This window comes from Humulus lupulus, chromosome 3 (assembly GCF_963169125.1).
Source record: "Humulus lupulus chromosome 3, drHumLupu1.1, whole genome shotgun sequence".
Taxonomy (NCBI): Eukaryota; Viridiplantae; Streptophyta; class Magnoliopsida; order Rosales; family Cannabaceae; genus Humulus; species Humulus lupulus.
In genome coordinates, this window is record NC_084795.1 from 7,970,407 (window position 1) to 7,997,605 (window position 27,199).

The 27,199-nt window shown below is 39.3% G+C and overlaps 1 protein-coding gene across 1 annotated transcript; it reads left to right on the plus strand.

Moving 5' to 3' along the window:
• Positions 1-19,397: 19,397 nt before the first annotated feature.
• Positions 19,398-23,618, plus strand: LOC133821989 (uncharacterized). The gene is made up of 7 exons (XM_062254177.1): positions 19,398-20,112; positions 20,815-21,078; positions 21,253-21,769; positions 22,263-22,462; positions 22,929-23,041; positions 23,155-23,295; positions 23,386-23,618. Exons 1-7 carry the CDS (start codon positions 19,567-19,569, stop codon positions 23,465-23,467), a joined length of 1,863 nt encoding a protein of 620 aa, XP_062110161.1. The 5' UTR covers positions 19,398-19,566; the 3' UTR covers positions 23,468-23,618.
• Positions 23,619-27,199: the final 3,581 nt, after the last annotated feature.

The following is a 27,199-nucleotide window of genomic DNA, read 5'->3' on the forward strand; positions in this document are numbered from 1 at the left end:
GCCCAACTGGTCTTGTTGAGAGAGGTGTCTCATGAGAGGGAGGGTGAAGAGATGTGGTTTAAGTTGGGTCGTAGGGTTTGTAGATTTCTATTGAGGAGTTTGCCCTTGTTACAGGTCTTAAATGTGATGGTCTTTTTGATTTAAGTCTTTTTCTAAAAAAGAAAGTTCATTTTAAGAAAAAAAATATTTGGTTGTTTTGTTGGTAAAGTGTCAAAGGGAGAATTGCGAAATGTTTTCATTAGTAAGGAGTTAGTAGATGATGATAATGTTGTGAAATTGAGGATAGTTCATATTTTAGTAAACTATTTTTATGGGTATACTAGTGAGAAGTTGGTTAATGACTTTTTTTTTTTAGATGGTTAATCGTGATCTATCTAAATTGGAAAATATTGATTTTGGGAAGTTTGTTTGGGATAGGACTTTTCATTATATGAAAATTGCTTTGAAGGATGGTAATAACATTTTTGATGGAGTTTTTGTTGATGGGAATGTTGAGCTTCATCCTTATAAACTTCTTGGTTTTCCAATTGCTTTTCTGGTTTGGATATATGAAACTATATCTGAATTGAATCCTGAGTTTTGTCATAGGGTTGAGAAAAAGTATCCCCGTTTGTTGAATTGGAAGAGTTCTGATAATGCTTTTTATTCAAACTTGGCAACAAAGATTTTTAACAACAAAAATGTATACTATTTTGTTTTGTAACTGGTTATTACGTAAATTTGTTTTAATTATTTATGATTTTTGTTTGTGTAGCTGGTTATAGAGCTGGTTACAGATCATGGTAACCAGTTTCTTATTTTTTTTATATATATATTTTATTTATTCAGTTGACTATCTTGGATGTTTATCCAAATTCCAGGGAGAGGAAGAAACCAGCAGTGAAGAAGTTTAAGTTTGAGCTTATATATTTGCCCAAGGAGTGTGCTGACAATGGAGATAATGGTTTGGGTACCCAGGTACTTGTTAGTGTTGGTGTTTATTTTAGTTTAAAAAAATATTATTTTGTTTGAAATTTATAGGGTTTGTTTTTATTTTTATTTTTTTTTGTTGTTTTGTAAATTATTTTATTATGTTTTTTCAGGTTGATAGTGAAAAATTGAGATTGATTTGTGAATAAATATCTTCAATAAAAGAGAGCCAATAATCTATTATTAGTGATATTGCAATTATGAGGTCTGAGTTCATGGGGAAACTCAGTGATTTGTCTGAAATGATTGGAAGAATTGTTGAAAAAAATTCAGAAAAAGTTGGACATTCTAGTGATGAAACTGCTGGATATAATGAAGTGAAAAAGCCAGCTGATTTTGATAAAGTATATAGCCCTATTTCTCATGATTCTAAAGTAACTTGTTTGTTCTATGTTTTATTTTTATTTTTTTAACAATATTTTGTTGTAACCTGATTTTTTTTTTGTGATTAGTTGATTGTGTGTGTCATTCATAATTAAATAATAATAATAATATAGTTGCTCGATTGCCAAGAGCTGTAGACATAACTAATTCGATGAACTGGTGAAACTTAATCAAGGGAAGCTGCCCCCCCGCCCCGGCGGTAGCATTTTCTTCTAGTTTAATAAGTTTTTGATTATATAGTCATTACTTGATTTATTCCTTTCATTTTTTGCTAATTCCTTGGTAATAAAGATTAGAGGAAATTACATTTTATTTGAGATTTTTAATAGAGTTTGCAAAAATATGATTTTTTTTCAAGAAAAGTTATTCTATGATTTTTTTTTAAAGAATTTTCACTTTTATGGGTTTAGTTTTCTATATTTTTGTATGAAAGTTGATTTATGACATAGTTATACTTTTAATCAAGTTTTATTAATTTGGAAGAGTATTTTTGTAATTTGATTATTATTTTTTTAGCTTAAATAATTTTTTTTATATTAATTGTATATAACTATTTTTATATTAAATTTTTCTTTGGTTGTTTTGCAATTTTTTTTTGTGATATGAATTGTGTTTATTATTTTTATTTATTTATTATAAACATTTTTTTTCTTTTTTTTAGATTGTACGTTTTTTTTTTCAAATCCTCGGTAAGGTAACCAGTTACTTGATTGATTTTTTACAGTTATGTAAAAAAAAAGAAATCCTAGAACTAAGTTAAATAACATGTATCAGGAGGGGTAACCAGTTACCCTGAGAGGGGTAACTTTCTGCCATAAGAGGGGTAACCAGTTACCTTAAGAGAGGTGATAAGTTACTCATATTAAATATGAAAAGAAATATGAAATTTGAAGGAAAAAGAGAAAGAACACTTCATTAAAAAAGGAAGAAAAAGTAACTATGATTTTAGTAACATAGGTAACCAGTTACCATAAAGAACCCAGAAATGTACACATACATCAGAATGTGAGGGTAACTATTACCCTTAGAAATATACACACAAAGAATGGGAAGGTAACTAGTTACCACAGACCTGAAGATAGAAAAAAAAAAAAAAACAAATCCACCCCCTTTTTCTCTCTCCCATCTTCTTCTTTTCCCTCACCAAGAACCCTAGCTGCCGCCTGCCTCTCATTGCCAACCCTCCACTCCGACCACCTCCATGCATCACCTCGAAAATAAAAAAAATATTCAGATCTAAAAAAAAAATAGATTTGAAAATGGTTGGCAACCGGGGCTGGGACTTGCTTGGGTGCGTCGGGGCTTGGGTGGAGCTTTTGAGTTCATGGTTCTCGATTCAGAGTGCTGGGTTCGGGTCGGATAGGCCCAGCGACGAGATGGAGGAGAGGGGGGTGCTTCGCGTCTAGGTGTGAGTTGTCATGGGGATGGGCTCGGAGTTACACCGTGGAGGAGATGTGAAATCGCACTTGAGTTCGAATGGTGGAGCTCGGGCGGAGCTAGGGTCTCGAAGGGTGGGGGCTCTTGAACGGATGGTCATGAATGGGGGTCGCTGGAGCTGGATGGAGTTGCGGTTGGGGTTGGCGGAGCTGGAGGGGATAGTGCGGCTGGGTTTGGAGAGAGAATGGGTTTGTCTAGCTGGGTTTGGAGAGAAGAAAGGTTTGTGTGGCTGGGGTTTGAGAGAGAAAATAGTGGAATGCTAATTTATAATAGTACCCATGTTTGACTGATGTGTTTTGGTTTTAAATTTAGTTTCCATATTTTTAGTTGGCTAGAAATTGTGTTTCTCATACTTTATTTTTTTCTTTAATAAATTTTCTCATACAAATTAGGAAAATTATAATTGTTTAACGCCCAAAATGTGACTACACTAAGCGGTAGTTGTAGTAAGATCGGACGGTCGATCCACAAGGAGGTAACCTAAAATTAAAAGGTTAGTAGAAAATAACACAAAAAGTTAGTAACAAGAAGTAAATAAAATTGTAAATGGAAAGAGGTTTGAGATTTTGGTATTGTATTTTTGATAAAGTGATGAAATGAGATAAGTGAAATAAAGGTAAGATGATATCAAGAGTTTGAGAAAATGAAAGGTTTCAAGAATCATCCATATGCTTGTTTAGTTACTTGGTTACTTGATTTACAAAAATACACAAGTAAATAGTTCACATCCCAACATTTACTTGGAATATCTAACATTAAAGTCCATAGCTTTTTCTAAAAAAAGTTCATTTGAGTTATAAAGTTCTTTACTTTAAAAGCACAATGTTAATCTTATGAAAAATCTAAAAATGACAAAATACCCAAGGGCAATAATGCATGTTACACCCCAATTTCGAGCCTTGAGGATTGTGATCTCGAAAGCTGGATTCGTCAGGTGTGAACTCGCAATGTCTAGAATACGTGTCCGCAACCTAGGCACCGAACTTACAAAGCAGGTGGTAACCTCGAAGATGGTAGCCTCGAAGTCCTCACAAGCTCGAAAGACAGACATCGGAGTACGTCTATTCTCGGATGGCCTCGGATCAGGGGTTTTGAGCCTGACATAAGTATGAGCTCGAAACCACATGATCTCGGGGAAAATATTACAACTCGAAAGTCACTAAGAGACCTGGGTTGGCACGGCGCTAACGACGTAGATTGCTAACTTCGAACATCTTAATGAGTCACTTGGAGAGACGCAGTCTACATTTATTGTTGTAACTTCCCTATAATAAAGGGATATTTATTATTCAGTTATACGCCCCCTGGTCTTCAGAGGACGTTTCCCTGTATATAGGAGTTACAGGCTTTTAAAGCCATTAAATTTATTGACATAAAGAATAACTTCCCAGAGACGTGTGAGATAGTATTCTGAGACTTCCCTTATAAATAAAGAAGTCATGTACCATTGGAGAGGGGGGAAATTTTGTGATCTTGGGAGAATTTCTGGAGAATTCATCTATGAAGAATTTCCAGAAATATCTTAAAGTTTAATAACAAAGACTCGTGAACTAAGCATAATTAACTGCTGAACCACGTAAAAAATCCTATTTGTTTTATTATATTTTTCTGGTCATAACTATTTATTGTTTACGTGCTCTATATTCACTGTTGACGAAAAACGGCGTCAACAGTTTGATGCTTTCATTAAGAGCCTTAAGCATTCAGTCCCTGAACAAGTTATGGCCGCAAACGATCGAAACATTCTGGAAGAAAACTATCTGAGACACACTGGGAAGCAGCCAATGGTGAACCCAGATGCTGAAGAGAGAAGCGAGTCCTCCGATTCTCGGGGACCGCCCGCACCTCTGAGGGATGAGGATATGTACTACAATCCTGAGCGATACATTCCCATTGTGGAACTTGAAAACCGGCAGCTGAAACAGCAGTTAGCTAAAGCTAACAAGTGAAATGAGGAGTTGGCTAGGATAGCCGCGGAGGCTCAGGGGGCTTAGCCCCCGCCTTCATGTGAAAACCAAGCCCCTCCTCCGAGGGATGTGCATGTCCCTCCCCGCAGGCCGCGGGGACATCCGCAAAAAAATGCTGCCAAAAGAGGGCCAAAGCAACCTCCAGCGCCAGTAGAGCCATCCGCTCCCACGAGACCCTGAAGAAGTACCCGTGCAAAGACTCTAATTTATCCAATTGTGGGGGTACTAGCGGGAACTGAGAACAACCGACCCCCTGCAGAGGCTCGGACTCAAATCCTTGGAAACACACAGAATGCAACCAACACATCTCGGGCAAACTCCGGACCGTCTAGGCCACGAAATGGGTGGCAGCCACCATCGCCCATACGATTCCCTCCATCGCCTATAAGATACCATTCACCTACTCATAGGAATGCTCAACCAGTTCAAGATAATGAGGAAAGACACGCAGGAAGGAGGCAAGGGAACAGAGAAGCTTTCCGGGAGCGGAGAGGCGCCCCATCTGAAAGAAGTCAAACATCCCGATCTCGCACTGCAGAGACGAGGCGGCATGAAGGAAATCCATCTCGAAATAATCGTGCGACAAGTCTTACTAGTGACGACTCTGGAGATACCAGATCAGTCAGTATGCATGATCGAGGTCGAAAGAATACTGGGAGCCGCAAGAATCGCTCCGACCTGTGGGAACACTTGAACCAGAATCAGGGTAATGTTAACTCGACAAACCCGGACTTGAGGGATCGCCTAAATAGGCGTAAAGACCCCCTGCTGGGACGTGAACCTGGAATTGTGATTGACGACAGCCAATTTTGGGCAAGACCCCTCACGGACCCAGTCCAGGAAAGAATTGATCAGTTGGAAAAGGCCTTCAGGCTTTTGAAAAATGAGCAAGGTTAGGGTCGATATGAAGATTCTGACGAGGAGCTTGAACCGTTCGCTCCCCATATTTCCAATACTCCATTTCCTCAAGGATTTCGGATCCCTCAAGTTCCAACTTTTGCGGGAAAATTCGACCTATACAGCCATTTGAGTACATTCAACACCATAATGAGAGCAAGTAATGTGGGTTATGAGCTCAGATGCATGTTATTTCCAGCATCGCTGACGGGACCAGCCAAAAGCTGGTTCGAGACATATAGAAGACACTCAATCACTTCTTGGGATCAGCTGTCTAAGGACTTCAAGAAGCAGTTCAGAGCCATGATGGGGGTCAGGCCCGAGGCATTGACTTTGACTAATGTCCGACAGCAGCCAGGCGAAACGTTAAAAAGCTACCTTACAAGGTTTCACTTAGAAGTTGCCCGAGCTCGAAATGTGGATGATAGTGGTCATCTAATGGCTGTCCAAGCTAGGGTAATACCAGGGAGTGCTCTTTGAGATGACATGCAGAGAAAACCGGTGAGGTCCCTGACCGAGTTTAACAAACGAGCACAGAGGTTTGTCAATGTAGAGGAAGTGAGGTCGACACTTAATGTGACCTCCCAGCCCGTAACTACAACGATAAACGTAAACTCTGCCTCAACCTCGACGGACCCACCAGCTTCAAAGCTTGCCGCAGAAAACCCTTCCAAGAGAAAAAAGAACGAAGGGAGTAACCCCGATGCCGAGGGAGGAAAGAAAAAGAAGGGAGAGATATTTCTCCGTGTACAGAGTGTACACCGAGCTCAATGAGTCTCGGGAGAACATATACCTGGCTAATGAAAACCAGGTCCCCTTCAAATGTCCAGACCCAATGAGAAATCAGAAGTCCAAGAGGGACTGCAGCAAATATTGTCGATTTCACAAAGACACCGGGCATACTACTGATGAATGTCAACAGTTGAAAGACAAGATCGAAGGATTGATCTCGTAAGGTTATTTCAGACAATATGTCAAAAACCAGAATACTAATCAGGCGTCTATGAGCCAGAGGGCAGCCGCGTCACAGCATGCACAAAACAACAATTCTCGAGCTAGGGAAGAAGATAGGCCCCCTCCGATAGATGGAGAAGACGTGATAACTATCTCGGGAGGGCTTCATCCTGCGGGCATGGGCAGAAATGCCTAAAAAAGATATGTGAACTAGCTAAAGACTGGGGACGGGTCTCCTTATGAACCCGAACCAAGAGCTCCAAAAAATCAAAAGATTGAATCCCAGCCAATAACCTTTACTGAAGACGACGCGTCCCATGTTCAGTTTCCTCACCATGATCCACTGGTCATCACCCTCCAGCTGGAAAATAAGAGGGTTCACCGGGTTCTCATAGACAATGGGAGCTCAGTTAACATTCTCTATAAGGCAACCCTAGAAAAGATGGGACCCTCCCTTCGTGACCTGAAAGCATGTACGACTACACTATACGGCTTTTCAGGAGAAGGAACCGCCTGCATGGGATCCATAGAACTCCCCGTAACCTTGGGAGACTACCCAATCTCAACAACCAAGACGATGGAGTTCGTAGTAGTAGACCTACCTTCAGCCTACAACGTGCTACTCGGGAGACCCGCCCTGGTTGGCCTGGGGCCAGTCTCATCCGTAAGGGATCTGGCCGTTAAGTTCCCGACCCCTAGTGGCATCGGGACGTTGAAGGGAGATCAGTTAGCTGGAAGGGAATGCTACATCATTTCCTTAAGAGGAAAGAAACAGACGAGCGCACAAGCACTCGTCATTGTTCAAAACAAAGATGGGACGGTCTTGGAGATTGATGAAGAAATCGATCCAAGGGTTGAGGAGAAGGTTGATCTCGAACCATTAGAAGAGCTCGAAGAAATCCAGCTCGAAGAGTCCAATCCCTCGAAAAAGGTAAAGGTTGGAAAACACCTCCAGGAAGAAACAAAATAGCAACTAATTTGCTTTTTGAAAAGAAACCAGGATGTCTTTGCGTGGTCCTATTTGGACATGGTAGGAATAAGTCTGAACATAGCGAGCCACGCACTGAATATCGATAAAAGCTTCCCACCGAAGCAACAAAAGCGAAGACAACTGGATGATGACAGAAAAAAGGCGTTGAAGGAGGAGGTCGACAGGTTAAAAGCAAAGCGGTTCATTAGGAATTCTTTTTACCCTGACTGGGTAGCCAATCTGGTGTTGGTCCCAAAGCCAAATGGGACTTGGAGAACCTGCATTGACTATTTGGACCTCAACAAGGCTTGCCCAAAGGACTGTTTTCCTCTACCAAGGATTGAACAGCTCGTGGATGCCACGGCATGGCATGGACTGATGTCATTCATGGATGCCTATTCTGGATATAACCAGATTTCCATGCATGCCCCTGACCAGGAACATACGAGCTTCGTAACGGACAATGGGCTGTACTGTTATAATGTCATGCCATTCGGGCTCAAAAATGCTAGGGCAACTTACTAGCGGCTCGTAAACATGATGTTTTCGGAGCAAATTGGGAACAACATGGAAGTTTATGTTGATGACATGCTAGTCAAGTCTCAACTTAACGATAACCATGTTGACGACCTTGAAGAATGTTTTGCCGTGCTCCGGAAGTATAACATGAAGCTTAATCCACAGAAATGTTCCTTTGGGGTGTATAACATCCGGAAAATTTCTGGGCTTTATCGTAAATGCTCGCGGGATAGAAGCTAACCCAAACAAGATCCAGGCCCTAATCGACATGCCCTCACCTCGAAGGCACAAAGATGTCCAAAGTTTGACCGGCAGAATGGCAGCACTAAGTAGGTTTATCTCGAAATCTACGGACCGTTGTCTTCCATTCTTCAACCTATTGAGGGGAAGCAAGAAATTTGAATGGATGGAAGATTGCGAGCTGGCCTTCCAGGAACTTAAGAAGCACCTCGCACAGCCCCCCATCTTATCAAAGCCTGTTACGAGAGAAGTACTATACTTGTATCTTGCCACTACCGAACATGCAATAAGTGCAGTGCTCGTGCGAGAAGAAGACAAGGTACAGAGGCCTATATATTACATCAGCAAATGATTACTGGGGGCAGAGTCGAGATACCCCTTGATGGAAAAGCTAGCTCTCAGCTTAATTCATTCATCTCGAAAACTTCGACCCTACTTTCAGGCGTACCCTATCCATGTATTGACTGATCAACCACTTAGGCAGGTCTTATCCAAACCGGAGGCTTCAGGTCGACTGCTTAAATGGGCAGTGGAACTCGAGCAATTTGAGATCGCCTACCACCCGAAAACAACCATTAGGGCACATGAATTGGCAGACTTAATAGTGGAATGTACTGGCATGACCAACGATGAAGTTATAACCCCGGCCCACGAGCTGTGGAAACTTTACGTCGATGGGTCATCTAATGTAAATGGATCGGGGGCAGGGATCATTTTGATTACTCCCGCAGGGAGCAGATTTCATTCTGCCTTAAGATTCGACTTTAGTGCATCGAATAACGAGGCCGAATAAGAGGCTTTACTGGCGGGACTTCATATGGCCAAAGAACTCAAAGCTAAAGCAATACATTGCTATAGCAACTCCCAGCTTGTGGTTAACCAAATTTTGGGAGAATACCAGGCTCGTGGCACAAAAATGGCAGCTTACTTAGAAAAGGCAAAGTTCGCATTGGAACATTTCGAGTTTTACGCGATCGAACAGGTACCCCGAGAGAAAAACTCAAATGCAGATGCCTTAGCTCGGCTCGCTACTTCCACCGAGAATGATGAGCTAAATGTTGTGCCAATAAAACACCTCTCGACACCTAGCATCAGCGAGCCGGAGGAGGAAGACGTGTGTATGATTGATTTCGAACCTACCTGGATGACCCCGATAGTCGAGTATCTCGAAACTAGAGTCCTTCCAAAAGATCGGAACCAGGCTCGAAAGTTAATTTATCAACTTCCTCGTTATACCATTCTGGACGGAAAGCTGTATAGAAGGGGATATTCCATGCCATTACTTCGGTGCGTAACTCCACCTGAAGCCAATAAGATCATAGCAGAAATTCATGAAGGGTTCTGTGGAGACCATACTGGAGGGCATAGCCTGTCCAAAAAAATCATACGCCAAGGTTATTTCTGGCCTACCATTAAATCGGATTCCTTCGAGTACGTAAAGAAATGCGATAAGTGTCAGCGGTTCGCCACGATCCCTCAAGCTCCACCATCCGAGCTGACCATGATGACCTCCCCATGGCCATTTGCGGTGTGGGGGATTAACCTCATAGGCTCTCTCCCAACTGGCAAGGGCGGTGTGAAGTACGCTGTAGTTGCCGTAGATTACTTCACAAAGTGGACAGAGGCTGAACCATTAGCAACAATAACTTCCAAGAAAGTCATTGACTTTGGGGTAAAAACATTGTGTGCCGATATGGGATGTCGAGGAAAATTGTATCCGACAACGGGACCCAGTTTGACAGCGATTTGTTCACCAACTTTTGCGAGAAAAATGGAATAATAAAGAGTTTTTAGTCAGTAGCTCATCCCCAGGCGAATGGCCAGGTCGAAGCTATAAACAAAACTCTCAAGAGTTCACTAAAGAAAAAGTTGGAGGAGGCAAAAGGATGATGGCCCGAAGAATTGCCCCAAGTCTTATGGGGATATAGGACTACAGCTCGAACATCAACATGATATACCCCGTTCTCTCTAGCATACGGTTGCAAAGTTATGTTGCCTGTTGAGGTCGAGATACCTACAATCCGAACTCACGCTTATGACCAAAGCTCGAACCACACTTAGCTCGAAGAAACCTTAGATTTGATCGAAGAAAGAAGAAACGAAGCTCAGCTAAGAAACGCTGCCTACCAGCAGCGAGCTACTAGGTACTTCAACAAGAGAGTTCGGGATCGAAAGTTCGGTGTGAGAGATTTGGTGCTAGGCGTGTATTTTTGGCAACATGAGATCCGGTAGCTGGCGTGCTCGGACCAAATTGGGAAGGACCCTACTAGATAGAGTCAGTCATCCGACCCAGTGTCTACAAGTTAGTGAGATTGGATGGGAGCCTGGTACCGCGAGCATGGAATGACGAACACCTAAGACCTTACTATCAATAGTATAGGAAGGATGTTGCCTGTAACCATGCTTGTTTATCTGTACTGTTTTGTCTACTTTTGGATTCTGTCAAATAAAGATTTATTTCATTCAATATGTTACGTTTTTCTTTATTTTTGCAATCTCTCTTAATTTAATAACCCATGGTCACACTCATGGGATATTAAGGGGGCATCATTGGTATATATACCATCAGAAATACATGCAAGCATTTGGAGATAACCAAATGCGCCAGTTGGGATGGTTTGGATATAACCAAACTATCAAAAACATACATGTATTTGGATATAACCAAATATGCGAGCTGAGAAAGTTTGGACATAACCAAATTTTCAAAAGATAACAATGTTTGGATGTAACCAAATATGCAAACTAGATTAAAAATTAAGTGTATGGATTACTAACATAACACGACCTTAACAGGTTTGGAACAAACCAGCTAAAATGAATCGGCAATAGTTTCGAACATAACCCCCTTCGGATAAGCTGAGGTCAAGGCTGGAGTATCTTACAAAACAATAGTTTCAATCTCATAACTTCGGAAAGATAACCGAGGATGAGAAAAAGTAACTAAAAAGTAAGATATAACTAAACCGTTGGCATTACATCCATATAAGTACTACAAGTGCATGGTTAAAGTAATATTCGACCTTGACAAATAACGAGATCAGAAGCGGATAATTCGAGCAAACTGTGCATGAATGCATTGAACCTCGAGCCTAAATCCAAATTATGTTTGTACGAATAAAAAAACATACACGATTCTTTAATATAAAATGTGCAAAATATTTCGAATCAAGAAGTGTAAAGCATATATATTAAAAGAAAAGAAAATGAAATTGTATCAGCCCTACGGGCAAAAGTTAAAACAATTACAAAAACAAAGGGACGTAGCCCTGAGTTGGGATTCAAGAAGGAGCAGTCTCCTTAGCCTTTTCAGCACCAGCCGCACTAGACTCTTGAGCAGCCTCCCGAGCAGCCTCATCCGCCTCAAGCTGAGCATTCCACTTGTCTACGAGCTTCGCCTCAAGAGGGCCTAGGAAGTTGGTATCGAGGTCATCATTGTTGGCCCATATTCTGTACATGGCCAGATCAAACGCTTGGTCCTTCTTCTCTTTGTACTCAGCTAGGAGGCGAGCCTTTTCACTCTCAATTATATCAAAAGTGGTGGCCTTGTCTTCTTCAAGCTTGGTATTAACCTCCGTGAGCCGAGCGTTCTCCTTCTCAAGCTCTGCTAGCCTAATATTTTCCTTCTCATGCTCTGCGACCCTATCATTCAGCTTCTCAAGCTCGGAAGTCCTGGCCTTAAGCTCCTCGGCTCTCGCCTCAAACTTTTCCTTTGTTGCCTTTAATTCATCACTCAGTTTGAGCTGAAGATCCTTCGCCTCCTGAGCATAGGATTTGCTCGAATGGATCTCGTTATTCAACATAGTTGAGCTGAGCAGAGAAAGCAAGAACCTGGCATGTAAAGAAATCAGCATTAGCATACGGACTGTCTATAAATATAGCTAATAGCGAGAAAAGAAAATTACTAATGCGGTAAGCTCGACACTCTTCTCGTAGAGTGTGTTGCAGTCTCGGGCGTTGTTCAAAAATTACCAGTGAGGAGCATCAAAACCGCTAAAGCTCTAGCCCACTCGGGACAAGACGTCCGAGCCCAGCGTAGCCCCATGGGACCCAGTAGCATTCTCAACTACATACTCCTCAACGTGAGTAGAAACCAACAACTTGCGGGTTAAGGAAGCAGAGGGTTTTTTAGGAGGTGGACCGAGCGTCGAGTGGACAAGGATGGGAGGTTGAGGCTCGACCATAGTAGACACCCCGATCTGTGGAGTCGAGGATGCCCCGACCTGTGGAGTCGACCCCCCAGCGAAGCTTGTAGCAGGCAGAGCTGGTGGAGGAGGTGTCTTTTCAGTCCTCTTAAGGACCTTGGCGGGTCGGTCAGTTTTTCGCGACCCCCTGGGGCGCTTGCTCCTTTTGGCTCCGACACTCTCGAGAATATTTTCAAGGTTGGAGTCCATCTCACCTACACAGTCACACCACAATGTGAGTTATAATAAAAAGAAAAAGTATATAAAGTGACTCAGCATCGCGCAGATATACAAAGTAATGAAAGGGCGAGTGGAGAGAAACCTAACTGGAACTCTCCTCCGAGCTTGAACTTGGAGACCATGAAATTCCCCCATCTTCAGAAGAGGCGGGGGGAGTACCTTCCCTATAGGTGGACGTCAACCTCGAAAGGTCCCTATAGTCATTGGTCCCATATTGGACGGCTATTTCGTCCCATACCTTGTTCAGGCTGTACATAGTGTCATACTTCCCGAGCCAGCTATCAAACCTATGAACCCGTTCATCTACCTAAGTCCATATATAGAAATGGTCCCTATCGTCCTCGCATAATACTAACCTATCGGGTTTGTATTTTAATAGGGTGGGGGACCACATTTTCGAGCTTAGGATGACTGTACCTTGATCATCCGAGCCTGAGCTCGAGGCTTCATCGTTGGCCTCGTTCCTTGATTGCAGGCTCCGTCGGCGAACTAGAGGCAGGGGCCTCACCTATCTCCTTGGAGGGAGGATGCTTGTTGGCAAAGGCACGAGCTCCCAGCGGTCATATTTTTTGTTGGACCAATCCGCGGTAGACTGGCCATCTCCCAAGAGCCCGCAAGCTCGGAGCTTATCTTCATGCAAAAGGTATGAGAGAGACCTCCTGCCATAAGGGAGTTGGAGCAGAGTCTCTCTATGCTCCTTCATCACGTCAGTAGGAGTAGGACGATGATAGTTGGCTGGAAAATAAAACACATTTCAACTAAATACGAGCCTACAGACAAAAGTCTAAGCACAGAGATAAAGAAGGTTGGGGTACTTACAAATCCATCTGAATGAATAGTATCGAGACGGGGATAGGCCATCTGTCCAGAAGAAGGCCTTCTTAAAGTTAGGAGGATGGTTGGGAAGATCCTCAAACACCTTTTTCTCCTTGGGGTAGCTCGAAAGATAGCAGAAGTCGTCTCCTCCCCGAGCTCGGGAGGGATTGCTTTTCAAACAGAAAAGATACAGGATCTCCTCTGGTGACGGTCCTTCCCACTTCAACTCGTGGTATAACGACCTCAGGGCAGACAGAACCCTGTAAGAAGTAGTGTTGAGATGGAATGGAGCCAACCCAACGAAGTTTGTGAAATCCTTGAAGAAAGACTTCAAAGGCAGTAACGCTCCTGCCTTCATATGCTCCTGGCTCCAAGCCACATACCTCAGCTTGTTATCAGGATTTCCATCTCCTGGGGCATAGCAGCTTCGCTCGCTGGAAGTAGGGGCTCGACACCTTGAGGAGCCTGATAGTCTGAGACCGTGAAAGGCCAGGATATCATTTATCTGACCTAGCAAGGTAACCGAGCTCCAGTAGTGCTCAGCCTTGAAGAACTCCCTCCGTGGCTGCGAGGTAGAAGGCTCCCCCATCAGTGAGAATTGGAGCTCTCTTGGGTTGTACGCGATGGTCACTTTTAACCTAGGATCAAGGGGGATCGGCCTGGGCCCTGAATCAGAGTTCGGATAAAGGGCCTCTCGAAGGATTCTTCTATTCTTTTCTATGACCTCGACGATTTGGCGGCGATAGTGAGCTCGGGTTTCTTCCTGTTCGCACGCGAGATCGTATTCGCGAATCAGACGTTGGTTCCGAGCAAACAACGATTCTGGGCTCGGAGTTTTTGGCGAATACAGAATTGCAAGCAGCGACCCCCACCGTCTTTCCAGATTCTGTGACATCTAGCAAGAAAGAAAAAATGGTGAGGGTCATGCAAGCAAGGAATTAAGAATACCGAGCTTGGTGAAACAAGCTTGGGAATGCTTGGGTATGAGATGAGTTCGATCCCGGAGACCCGATTAAGTGTCACGACGTGTATTTCACGAAATAGGGAAGGAAGTGGATTTAATTTTTTGAAAATCCCGAAATATCAAGGAAAAAGGTGGCGGTTGTTCAAAAATGGTATTCTTGGATATCGTGCATTCTTTAAAACCAAGATTTTGTACCTGATATCTTGGTATGCAAGATATGCCTTTTAAATTTTGAAAACCCAGAAGAGACCATGTTTGAATTTGTTCTACATGAAAACTGGATTTAGAACTAGTAATGGGAAAACTTAAACCTAAATACTTATTGGTCAATGCGTCCTAGTATGGAAAAACTATGAAGTGAACTAGTGCATTCCCAGAAACTAAAAAAAAAAAAAAAAACAGCAAAGCCAGAAACTGATAAAGAAAATATATACATATATCAGATACTTACACAATGAAGACGATGATTGCAGAGAAATCTTCGATTGAAGAAGAGGCTGCAAGTACAATCCCATGGTCTCGAGCAAGCTGGCGGTCTTTTGTTTCTTTGGCTGGGAAAACATGCAAAAAGCAAGAACTTTCTGGGATATCCTCTGGTTTCTCTCTCTCTTTTCTTTTTTCCTCTAATGAGTGTAAAAATAAAATGAGGAAGATGACTAGAGCCTCATATATAGGCGATCAGAAATGGAAAAAAGTGGTTGATCCGGGCCATTGATCAGGATCCTTATAAAATCGGACGGTCAGGGACAAATGACAAGATGGCGCCGAAAAGGTCGCAGGTGAACGATCGTGGGCAAGTTTCCAATGCACTCGAGTACCTTGAGTGAGCAATGCCCAACTGGCACATGACCATATTCGAACGTGTGTGACGATGCAGTTCCCGAGAAAAGTAGTTTAAAAGTTTCCTTCTCATAGGATTCGAACAAATGCTTTTGAGGGGGCAAAATGTTACATCTCGATTTCGAGCCTTGAGGATTGTGATCTCGAAAGTTGGATTCGTCAGGTGTGAGCTCGCAATGTCTAGAATACGTGTTCGCAACCTAGGTACCGAACTTACAAAGCAGGTGGTAACCTCGAAGATGGTAGCCTCGAAGTCCTCACAAGCTCGAAAGATAGACATCGGAGTACGTCTATTCTCGGATGGCCTCGGATCAGGGGTTCCGAGCCTGACATAAGTATGAGCTCGAAACCACATGATCTTGGGGAAAATATTACAACTCGAAAGTCACTAAGAGACCTGGGTTGGCACGGCGCTGATGAGTCACTTGGAGAGACGCAGTCTACATTTATTGTTGTAACTTCCCTATAATAAAGGGATATTTATTATTCAGTTATACGCCCCCTGGTCTTCAGGGGACGTTTCCTTGTATATAGGAGTTACAGGCTTTTAAAGCCATTAAATTTATTGACATAAAGAATAACTTCCCAGAGACATGTGGGATAGTATTATGAGACTTCCCTTATAAATAGAGAAGTCATGTACCATTGGAGAGGGGGGAAATTTTGTGCTCTTGGGAGAATTTCTGGAGAATTCATCTCTGAAGAATTTCCAGAAATATCTTAAAGTTCTAATAACAAAGACTCGTGGACTAGGCAGAATTAACTGCTAAACCACGTAAAAAATCCTATTTGTTTTATTATATTTTTCTGGTCATAACTATTTATTGTTTACGTGCTCTATATTCACTATTGACGAAAAACGGCGTCAACAATGCAATAGAAGATTAGACATAAAATTATGTATCAATATTACTTTTACTAATTAGAAGCACATAGAAAGAGCATGACTAATCCTATATACTATTAGCATAAGTAAATAAAGATAACAAAATAAAGATAGAGATGAAAGAACATAAATAACTCAAATATGTTACATTAAGAACATAGTAAATCAAAGTAGCAAAATAACATCACTTGCATATGGAATCATCCCTAACCTTCCTAGGAAGATTAGGCCATTATGCTCATGATTCTCACAAAATTCTAAGAAGAAAATATGAGAAGAAAGTGTGTGGAAATTTTGCTGTAGTTTCTCTACTCTAAAAATTACATACCAAATGTGAAAAAAGTGTCACTATTTATAGATGGACAAAAGGACTAAAAAGAAATTAAATAACAATTTGGGGTTGACAAAATAAATCTGAAATATTAATAATAAAATATAATTTTGAAAAATCAATTCTTATTATAAATATTAACCTAGTTATTTTGGTGTATGGTCAAAATACTCTTTTTCAAAAACACCAAAAAAAAAAAGAGCTTAAAAGCTCAAAATAGAAGGTTCATGGCCCAAAGTGCATCAAAAGTTGGACTAGAAGGTGGCTGGTGTAGCTGGTCCATTGACCCTCCCCCAGCCAATGGGAGTGCGCCACGTAGGCGCTAACTGGGAGGAGCTTCAGCTGAATTGGGCCTTTGCTTGGTGTGTTGGGGAGGTCTGGGCTTTGGAGTTGGGGAAGCTTTAGCTGGGCGTGAGACTGAAGGGAGGAGCTGGATGCTTGATGTGTTGTAGGAGTCACGTTGGTGGCCTGGCAGACAGATGTCCAAATAGGTTTGCACTTTGGCTAATGGTATCAGACCATTAGTAAGGAGGAATCTCTAAAGATTAATATGCATATTCATTAACTGTGCATATCCATATGCATCTAAATGGATATGCATATGTGATTAGTATACCCATTAATTAACTGTGCATATCCATATGCATCTAAATGGTATCAGGTCACAAAGAAATTTCAGTGAAGGAATTTTTGTAGACATATATTCGTGTACTTGTCAGCATGTTAGTAGCTGAGAAGCACATCAGGATCAGGCGGACAGGTGGCACAGCAGGGGGCCGCCAGGTGGTGGATGGGCAAGGAGAAAAAGAGACATATTTTGCTGGGCTTGGGCTATTTGGGCCGAATTTTAGACTTCAATTTTGCAAAAATGCCAACTTTTCCTCCTTTCTTCAACTTTATTTATTTATTTCTTCTTTCTTTTCTTTATGACAAAATGCATCTTTAATTCCTACAAAATAACAATAAATTAAATCATAATCAAACATTTTCATTTATAAAATAAATTATATTAATTCAATGAAAATATTAATTAAACTTAATTTATTTTGGCCATTAAAATCAATAAATATGCATTTTTCACCACTAATCAATAATCCCCATATTTTTGCACAATGATGGCATAAAAGCCATATTTTTAAAAAATTCCCTTAAGATTAAGGGTAAATATACAGTGCTAGGCCCAAAAATACATTGCCTGGTCGAGACTCAATTAAACATAGATATTGGGCTAGAAGCTTCTGGTCCGAGCCAAATGACATTTTTTTAGATATTCAATATAGAGCGTTTAAGTAAGTGGACTTATGCACGTTCAGAAGTTAAGCCTCACGACGGAAAGTAATATATCACCCGCCAGCAGAAGTTGTAAAGGGAATCATTACTAATTAATATATAATTGCCTTCTACGCAAAGAGGAGGAAGAATAGGCGGGAAGGAGGTTACACTTTAACCAATCACATGCTCCCGCTCGTTTCAAACCTCTTCTTATAATCCCTATAAATAGTCGATGTTGTGAACACAAAGACATCTAATTTTTCTTGCAATCGGAGATTCAAGAGTCTAATCGGAGAAGAGAGTCAAAGTGACCGAAGAAATATCAATTTACAAGATTACTCGACGAATTTTTCGACATCAACATACAATTTTCTTTTTTATATTATTAATTATCATGGCTGGAATTTGACTAATTTATGTTATCACATGATTCGCATCTGTATATATATAAATAGATTGTAAGGGCATCATATTTACACTAATTTGGTCGAAGGTAGTTTTGTAAATACTTTAAATTTTAGGTATATAATAGTAAATTTTCCATTAAAATAACACCTTATATTTAAAAGATTATCAAGTATGTTATTTTAATTGAAATATATTATTTTCATATTAGTTGCGGACATGGGACCGGGGCTCTAGGCGTATGTTTTTCACGCTATACTCAAGACCAAACATCCATCTATTACAATAATTTTTTGTTTTTGTTACATTCTTATAATTTGACATATTCAAGATTTATCTCATGATCTCTAGCATTAAGCACTCTTAGGTAACCAAATTATGGTACCACATGAAATCTGCTCAATTATATTGTAAATAAAATAGATCTTATTCCTCATTAAACTTTTTAAATGAAATTTACAAAACTGTATGGCAATAATTTATGTTTGTAACTATATTGGTTATTGTCGAACATGTTTTTGGAAAATTACCAACATTGTTATAGTTTTCCAAAAAGACTACTCTTTAGAATTAAATTTGAAAACTACTTACCCGCTTTTGTAAATTTCAAAACAGCCATAATTTTATTTTTCGAAAAAATCCACGTTGAACGTATATTCCCCAGAACATTTATCATATTCTACGAAAGACCAGATGTTTGTAATATATATGATTACGTATTCAACTTAAACTTAAACATGTGCTGAATCAAAATATCTCTAGCGCTAGCAAACAACCAACTATACACCTTTCACATCATCTAAATTAGTACATCTAAAATTTTGAAGATAAAAAAAAAATTCATAATTAAATTTGCCAACTATTGTTATGTTACATATACATATCATAGCTGAAGTTGTAACTTAATTTTAATAACGTTTACACTAATTTTCAAGAAGATTGGGGATTTACTAAGTTAACATGAACATGCCATGATAAAACTTTCCTTTCAAATTTCAGAGAAAAAAGAAAAAAAACCAAAGACAAAGTTCAGAAGAGAAAACAAACAAGAGGGAAAAAAATCTGGGCATTTGGATTTTTGTTCATAGATATTTTGTTTGTGATATCTTTTGGTGTTAAGAGATTGTAAACTCATGGTTAGTATCTACTGGTACCTGTGATATCTTATCTTTCCCAAGCTCCTAATTTTGGTTGGTCCAAAACCTCTCCAATTTAAGTAACAAAGAAAAACCAGTAACCAAAAGGGCGCCAATACAACAGAGAAGAATAAAACGACATCGTAATTCAAATTATGGCTTCCACTTCCTTTTCAATTTCTCCTCAAAATTTCAGGTCTCGTAAGCCAAGCTTAGCCCAAAAACCTTCCAAGACCAACAACTTCAGCTACTTTCAATTCTCGTCTCATTTTATTACAAAACCCATTTGCTCAAAGTCTTATTATAGTGTTGCTGCCAAGTTATACGACAATGAAATGGTTGTCGTTGATGAAGAGATGGACAGAATTCGGAGGCTGCAAAACGGTTCGGACGTTCGAGGTGTGGCGTTGGAAGGGGAGAAGGGACGGACGGTGGATCTGACGCCGGCCGCCGTCGAGGCCATTGCGGAGAGTTTTGGTGAGTGGGTGGTGGCGGGGTTGGAGAATGAGAACAAGAATAGTAATGAAGTTAAGGTTTCGCTTGGGAAAGACCCAAGAATAACAGGACCGTTGTTGAGTGGCGCGGTGTTCGCCGGGCTCTCGCGCGCGGGTTGTGCGGCGTTTGACATGGGACTGGCCACCACTCCGGCTTGCTTCATGAGCACTGTGTTGCCTCCATTTTCCTTCGATGCTTCTATTATGGTAATTGGTACCACCATACTACTACACTATTTGTTGTTTAATTTAAAATTTGACCATAAAAAAAAAAAAATTAAATCAGTGCCTTTGGACAATATAATTTGAAGGAAAAGACTATATAACATTAGAAAAAGTATTTGAAAACATAACTTGAATACAATTAGTGAGTGGATTGAATAAAATGCATTAATTTAATGTAACAATGCCACATTAGTCGAGTTAATCATTAGTTAATTATTTATGCTATATTGTGTCAAGTGTAATGTCTTTAGATTTTGTCTCATACTGCCATGACCAAGATTATGCGTAAAAAGTAAAAACATGTATAACAAGTGGATAATTCAATAATAATTTTTGGTATAATTAAAATTTTAATACTTAAAAGTACGCATGTCAAATAATAAGACGAGAGTATAAACAAATATTGTTCTTTAGTATTTTTCTAGCTAATCAAAATTTACGTCCCAATGCATTAACAAAAGCAACTATATAAATCAAAATTTAATTATTTGCAATATATATTATCCCTGTGACAGTAGGCTCTAATGCCAATGGAAGAAAAATTAAACTTTCTTAAAAAAAAAATTGGCACCTAAAGTTTTAACTTGAGTTAGACTTTGTTTTATAGACCAACAACATAGAGTTAGTTTTAAGCATCTATAAATATAATCAGTTGACTTGTGATGAACTGTAAAATATATGCAGATGACGGCGTCCCACTTACCTTACACCAGAAATGGACTCAAATTTTTCACAAAGAAAGGAGGACTAACTTCACCGGAGGTTGAGGAGATATGCGACAAAGCTGCCCGTAAGTATGCGAATAGGCTTAGCAAGGTATCAACATTGCTCACCAATCGCCCCAGAAGTGTCAATTTCATGAGCGCTTATGCCGCTCACCTTCGAGAGATCATTAAGCAAAGGATCAACCATCCACTGCATTATGACACTCCCCTCCAAGGATTTCAGGTAAAAATATATCCACATGAGATATATATAGCATGTTACAATCATAATTATGTCAATACAGTGTTATGATGATGGCCCAACTTTATAATAGTAAATTTGAAGCCAAACATTGTATGTAATGTTTACAATATGACTAGCTCTAGTTCTTACTTTACACACCGCGCGTGGATGCAGATAATAGTGAACGCTGGAAATGGTTCAGGAGGGTTCTTCACATGGGATGTTTTAGACAAACTCGGCGCAGACACCTTCGGCTCACTGCACCTCAACCCAAACGGAATGTTCCCTAACCACATTCCCAACCCGGAGGACAAAGTCGCCATGGCGATGACAAGAGCCGCGGTGCTCGAAAACACGGCTGACCTAGGGATCGTGTTTGACACGGACGTGGACCGCAGCGGTGTGGTGGACAACAAGGGGAATCCAATCAATGGTGACAAGCTCATTGCTCTCATGTCGGCCATTGTGCTGAGGGAGCACCCTGGGACGACCATTGTGACCGATGCTCGTACTAGCATGGCGCTTACGAGATTCATCACCGCTAGAGGTGGTCACCATTGCTTGTATCGCGTTGGCTATAGGAACGTTATTGATAAGGGAGTGCACCTCAATGAGGACGGCGTTGTAACTCATCTCATGATGGAAACATCTGGCCATGGCGCTCTTAAAGAGAATTATTTTCTTGATGATGGTAAGTAGCTACATAAACTTAGAATATATATGATAGTTGTGTCTGCCATACTTCTACTTTTCTTTTTGATTATTTTTTATTTAATTATCTGAATGTCTCTCTAGATTAGTGATATATACAAATTCACTAAGTACTACTTAGAATTATGTAGTTAATAATTGAGAACTAGAGATTTGACAATAATTCCAATTAGAAATTATGAGGGAAAGTCCATATAAGTACCAGTATTGGAATTCTAACTGATCGGTGTTTAGTAGAGTAATTATTTTATATACAAGAGTTTCATATTATTATTTTCTGTGGGAATCTAATGCTAGTGTTATGTATATTTGAACTTAGTTTTAAGTATTTAGGTTTAACGTTCTAAATTAAAATTTGGATTTATGTACTTGAGTCTCTAATGATAAAAAAACCAATCACTGATCTGTTATGGGCTGAACCAAATTTATTTCACAATATATTATGGTTGTTTTGTATACATATTCCCTATTAGGAGCTTATATGGTGGTTAAGATTATCATTGAGATGGTACGGATGAAGCTTGAGGGATCAGAGGAAGGCATCGGTAGTCTCATAAAAGATCTGGAAGAACCATTGGAGTCCGTAGAGCTTAGAATGAACATAATCTCCGAACCTAAAGATGCAAAGGCAAAAGGCGTTGAAGCCATCGAAACATTCCGACAATTCATTGAGGTAATACTAATTATAATTAATGTATAACAATTTTTTAGTGTTATTGGTGTATACTATCCGCATGTAATAACAAATATAAGAATATTAAACAATTAACTAATCACTAATTGATTTTTAGATAGAATCTCATAATTCTTGTTATGCTATTGAGAGCCATCCAAATAACAAATTAAACTGAGATACACATAGTGCAACTAGATTCTTAAAATCCATCCAAATAACAAATTAAGCTGCACGAGATTCGCATAACGCAAAAAAACACTTGAGATCTAAAAAAATAAACAAGCTGAGAAATGTCACTTGTGAGCCATCATCCTGAGAGGGAATATAGAAATATAGTGTCCCACATGGAACAAGTATAACAATATCGAGCCATTAATAAGAATATGTGTAGTTCAACACCATAATTCTAGTCAATTATAGGATAATTATAATAACTTAAATTAAATTTACACTTGTTCTCCAGGAAGGGAAACTTGAAGGGTGGGAGTTGGACGCCTGTGGAGATTGCTGGGTGAGTGAAGGCTGCCTAGTCAGCTCAAACGACGACCCGGCCGCCATCGATGCTCACATGTACCGGTACTGTCAAAATTAATCCAACTTATTTCTTTTGGACTAATTATAATCTATACGATCTTGATGAGTTTTTTTTTCTTCAATATTTGTTATATTTTATTTTGAAAACTCATCAGAGCAAAAGTTTCGGATAAAGATCATGGACAATATGGCTGGATGCACATACGACAGAGTATTCATAACCCAAATATAGCCATTAATATGCAGTCATCAGTGCCTAGTGGTTGCCATACAATGACAAGAGTTCTCAAAGAGAAGTATGTCACACATATATATAATAGCAACTGAATTAACTATTAATTAATATGACAATACTTTTGACTTAATTTTTTTTTTCTCTTTTGCAGATTTCTATTGGCAAGTGGGGTACACAAAGTGCTTGATATTAGCCAGATAGAAAAGTATGAGAAAAATGGACAAGTGAATTGACATACTTGAAAGTCTTCGGAAGTAGATATATATAGCAATAGCAATTAATGGTAGGGTGAAATAGGAGGACATGTTTATATGACAATAGTGAATACCGATTGTGTTAAGTTCAGCTACAATTGAAAATAATAAAAGTTGTTTTTCAGCTTAAGTACTCTTGTTTCGAATGAAAAATAATAGACATATTTCATATCATTATACAGTATCATTAGTACAATACTCATAGAAAGCTAATTTATATACCAAGATGTACATTGTTGCGAGAAAAATGAAATGAATGAAACACAACAAGTACAATATAAATATAAATATTTATATATGTGTAGGGATATAGGTTCCCTGTACACTTATTTTTCGATGAATTTTTACACCAATTGTAGATATAATATTATATCATCTTCAGTGACAAAAAAGGAGAGGTTCCAAAGCAGAGATGGTAAAAAGCTTCAGCAATTTGTAATGACACTAAAACAGAGAAAAAACCGAGTAATTGAAGTAAGAGGGTGCTTTTGTAGAGAGGTAGAGTAAAAAGAACTTACCATTGCAACCGTTGTTGATTGGATGAGATTGGCTGCTTTGCTCTCCAACAACGTTGATTTGGTCGAACCTAGTGTGTTGTTTTCTTCTCTACATTGTTGTTGTTTGTGTTTGATAGGGGTGAAAAGTGAACATAGAAAATTTGCATTGCTATTGTAGTGTTTTCCTATCATTATGAATCTATGATCGTGGAATAAAATCTATAACAATGATTAGCAGACAAAATAAAAACAATAAAGTTAAAAGAGATACGAACTTCTTTTGGTTGTTTGGTAACCTAGTACATAGGATCACACCCAAATAAACAAATTTACTACGACATAATTGACTTAAACAAAACAAGTCTCTCTCTTTAATTTGTTACAAAGTGTGAGTCAAACTTCACTTCCAAGTTAGCGAGCACCCATAGTTTTGTGATCTTAGATACTTGAACTCCTTTATATCTTGTGGATATTTTATTAATATTTAGAAGGACCATCTTCCTATTGAAGACTTCACTTCACTTGGATGATAGACATAATAGTACTTGACAACATGAGTGTATTAAGAATTTAGGCTTAGTACACTGCTCTAAAATACAGAAAGCTCTCAAATTGTGTTACATAGAAACGCACAAGAGAAATGTCCAATATGGGTGTGGAAAACCAAGTATTTATACTTGAAGAGAGGTATCCTCAAACCTTCTTCCAAAATCTGTCACCCATTATGGGATTTAAGATATTAGACGAGGGAATACAATATTATCACATACAATATATATCACAATCATGTCCCAAACAATGTAGTTTTTTTTTGTTTTTTGAGAAAGCTAACATAAAAAAGAAACCAATAAACTAGGTAACCAAGATTTCAAAAAATAACCCCACAAAAAAAAAAAAATGTTTCCAAAAATAAAAGTGTTGATTGGATTTTTCGTCAACCACAAATAAGCATAAAAGCTTAAAGAAAGTAAGGATAACACAAAGGTTTTTATATGGTTAAAACTATTAATTAGTCCTAGTCCCCGAGTCAATTGTATTGAATAAGTAGAACTTGCAAAACTCAAGTTCTCTAAGAATTTAAGTAGCGTTTTTGCATGCATCAAGTTGTGATCCCTTTAAAAGTGACGTCCTAGTCCTATTTATAGGTGGTTGGGGGGAGTTTAAGCTCATTAATTAGAGTTGATTACAATAATCTCCCACTAATGCAGTTAAGATACATGTAAATTAAGGTTCATTTTGGATAAATTAAGCTCCTGCACTCTATTTTCTGCCCAATATGAGGTTAACCGACCCGTGACCTTATTGGAAAGGTACATACTAGTAATGTCAGGGGATAATTGCACGTATCCCCATGATCATGCAACTTTGTGGGAAATCTGCTTTGCCAGTTGTATGGAGATGATAACACGATCCTTGCACCCGCACACGATGTCAAGCGTGTGTCGGTGATCCCATATGCCTCTCTGATTGACACCTGGCGAGGGAGTTCCCTTCTATGATGGGATGTCCTCGGGGCTTAATGGGAAAATCACGTCTCGAGAACTTATACTGAGCGACAAATTCGCCAGCAGGACTACCTTTCGTAAGGGGATCTTTGGGAATTCACCATGTAAGTAAACCCCGAGCAGGTTCTCTAGTCAAAAGGACACGACCCCTCAACTTCTTGAGTTTCAAGTCCTGAGGAGGACTAAATGACATTGGATATTAAGTTTATGTTGTCATATCTAGAAAGCACGGACAATAATAGGTTACTCCAAAAAAAAGTTTCTAAAAATAAAATAGTATATTAAATGAAAAAAATAAATTATGAATAAATAGCATTTTTCTCCTTGAATTATGACCTTTATCAAATCGTGCCCCCGAATGATTTGCGACATTAAAAATTCCTCTCAAATTATACATGTTATTGAAACGTGGGACTTCTATTAGATTTTGTCCTAGGTGGCTAAAAGAATATGATGTGACATTGTCACATCCTCACATCAATGCCACGTGTAGAATAAAATGCAATTTTCCCCTGAAACTTTGACCATTGCCAAATCGTGCCCTTTTACTACTAGAAATATAGGCTTTTACTTCGTTTTTTACACATAGAATATAAAAAAACTTAAGTAAAAGCCTTTCAATGGGTTTTTACTTCGCTTTTGGGAATGGTAGAATATAAAAATAGGCTATTACTTCGGTTTCTTAAAAAAACGAAGTTAAAATAGAAAATGAGCAGGGGCCATGTTTGGTTTGCACACTATATTGGGGCTTTTCACTTCGGTTTTTATGAAAAAACAGAAGTGAAACGTGGAGCAAACCAAACGCGGCCCTGAAGGCTTTTACTTCGGTTCTTATATAAAAACCGAAGTAGAAAGGGTACTTTCTACTTCGGTTCTTATATAAGAACCGAAGTAGAAAGAGTACTGTAATGCCCTAGATAGCCAAGACCGCTACACTGTGTACTTATAAAGGTGCATGACTTTCTAATCAAGTCATTTAATTAAAAAAAACAGGTTTGCTAAAAATCATTAATGCGCTAGGGTTAAAAGGGTTTTGGTCTCAAAAGATAAAAGGGTTTTGGTCTTAAAAGGGTTTTGCCCTGGATAGCCAAGACCGCTACACTGTGTACTTATAAAGGTGCATGACTTTCTAATCAAGTCATTTAATTAAAAAAACGGGTTTGCTAAAAATCATTAATGCGCTAGGGTTAAAAGGGTTTTGGTCTCAAAAGATACTTTTCATACAATTTAACATTTTAAACATGGGATCCCAAAAGAAACAACATTTAAAAGTCTGTTTACAAAATTTCTAGTGTACAGACAACCATTAGCCATTCTAAAGGCAAAATAGATGTTTATGGTTCTCCTGTCCCTGCCTCCCCTCAACCGTGGCGGCTGAGCAGCTGTTCATGTACATTCTGCTCCCAGAGCTCTCTAAATCAGGGCCGATCAAGCTTACCCTTGCCTTTACCTGCACCACGAAGCACCCATGAGCCAAGACCCAACAAGAAAGCGTAATATCATAACACAAGTACTGATAATAATCATAAACCCTTTAAACATGTTTAAAAATTTAGCAATCTCTAATAAACATATAACTCATTGACATAAACATGAATTCACAATCTAACAATTATCCATTCAACATATCATATTCAACAATCAACCACAACAACCAGATTACATAATAAATAGGGTCGACACCCTTAGGTCACACCCTCTGTTTGTTA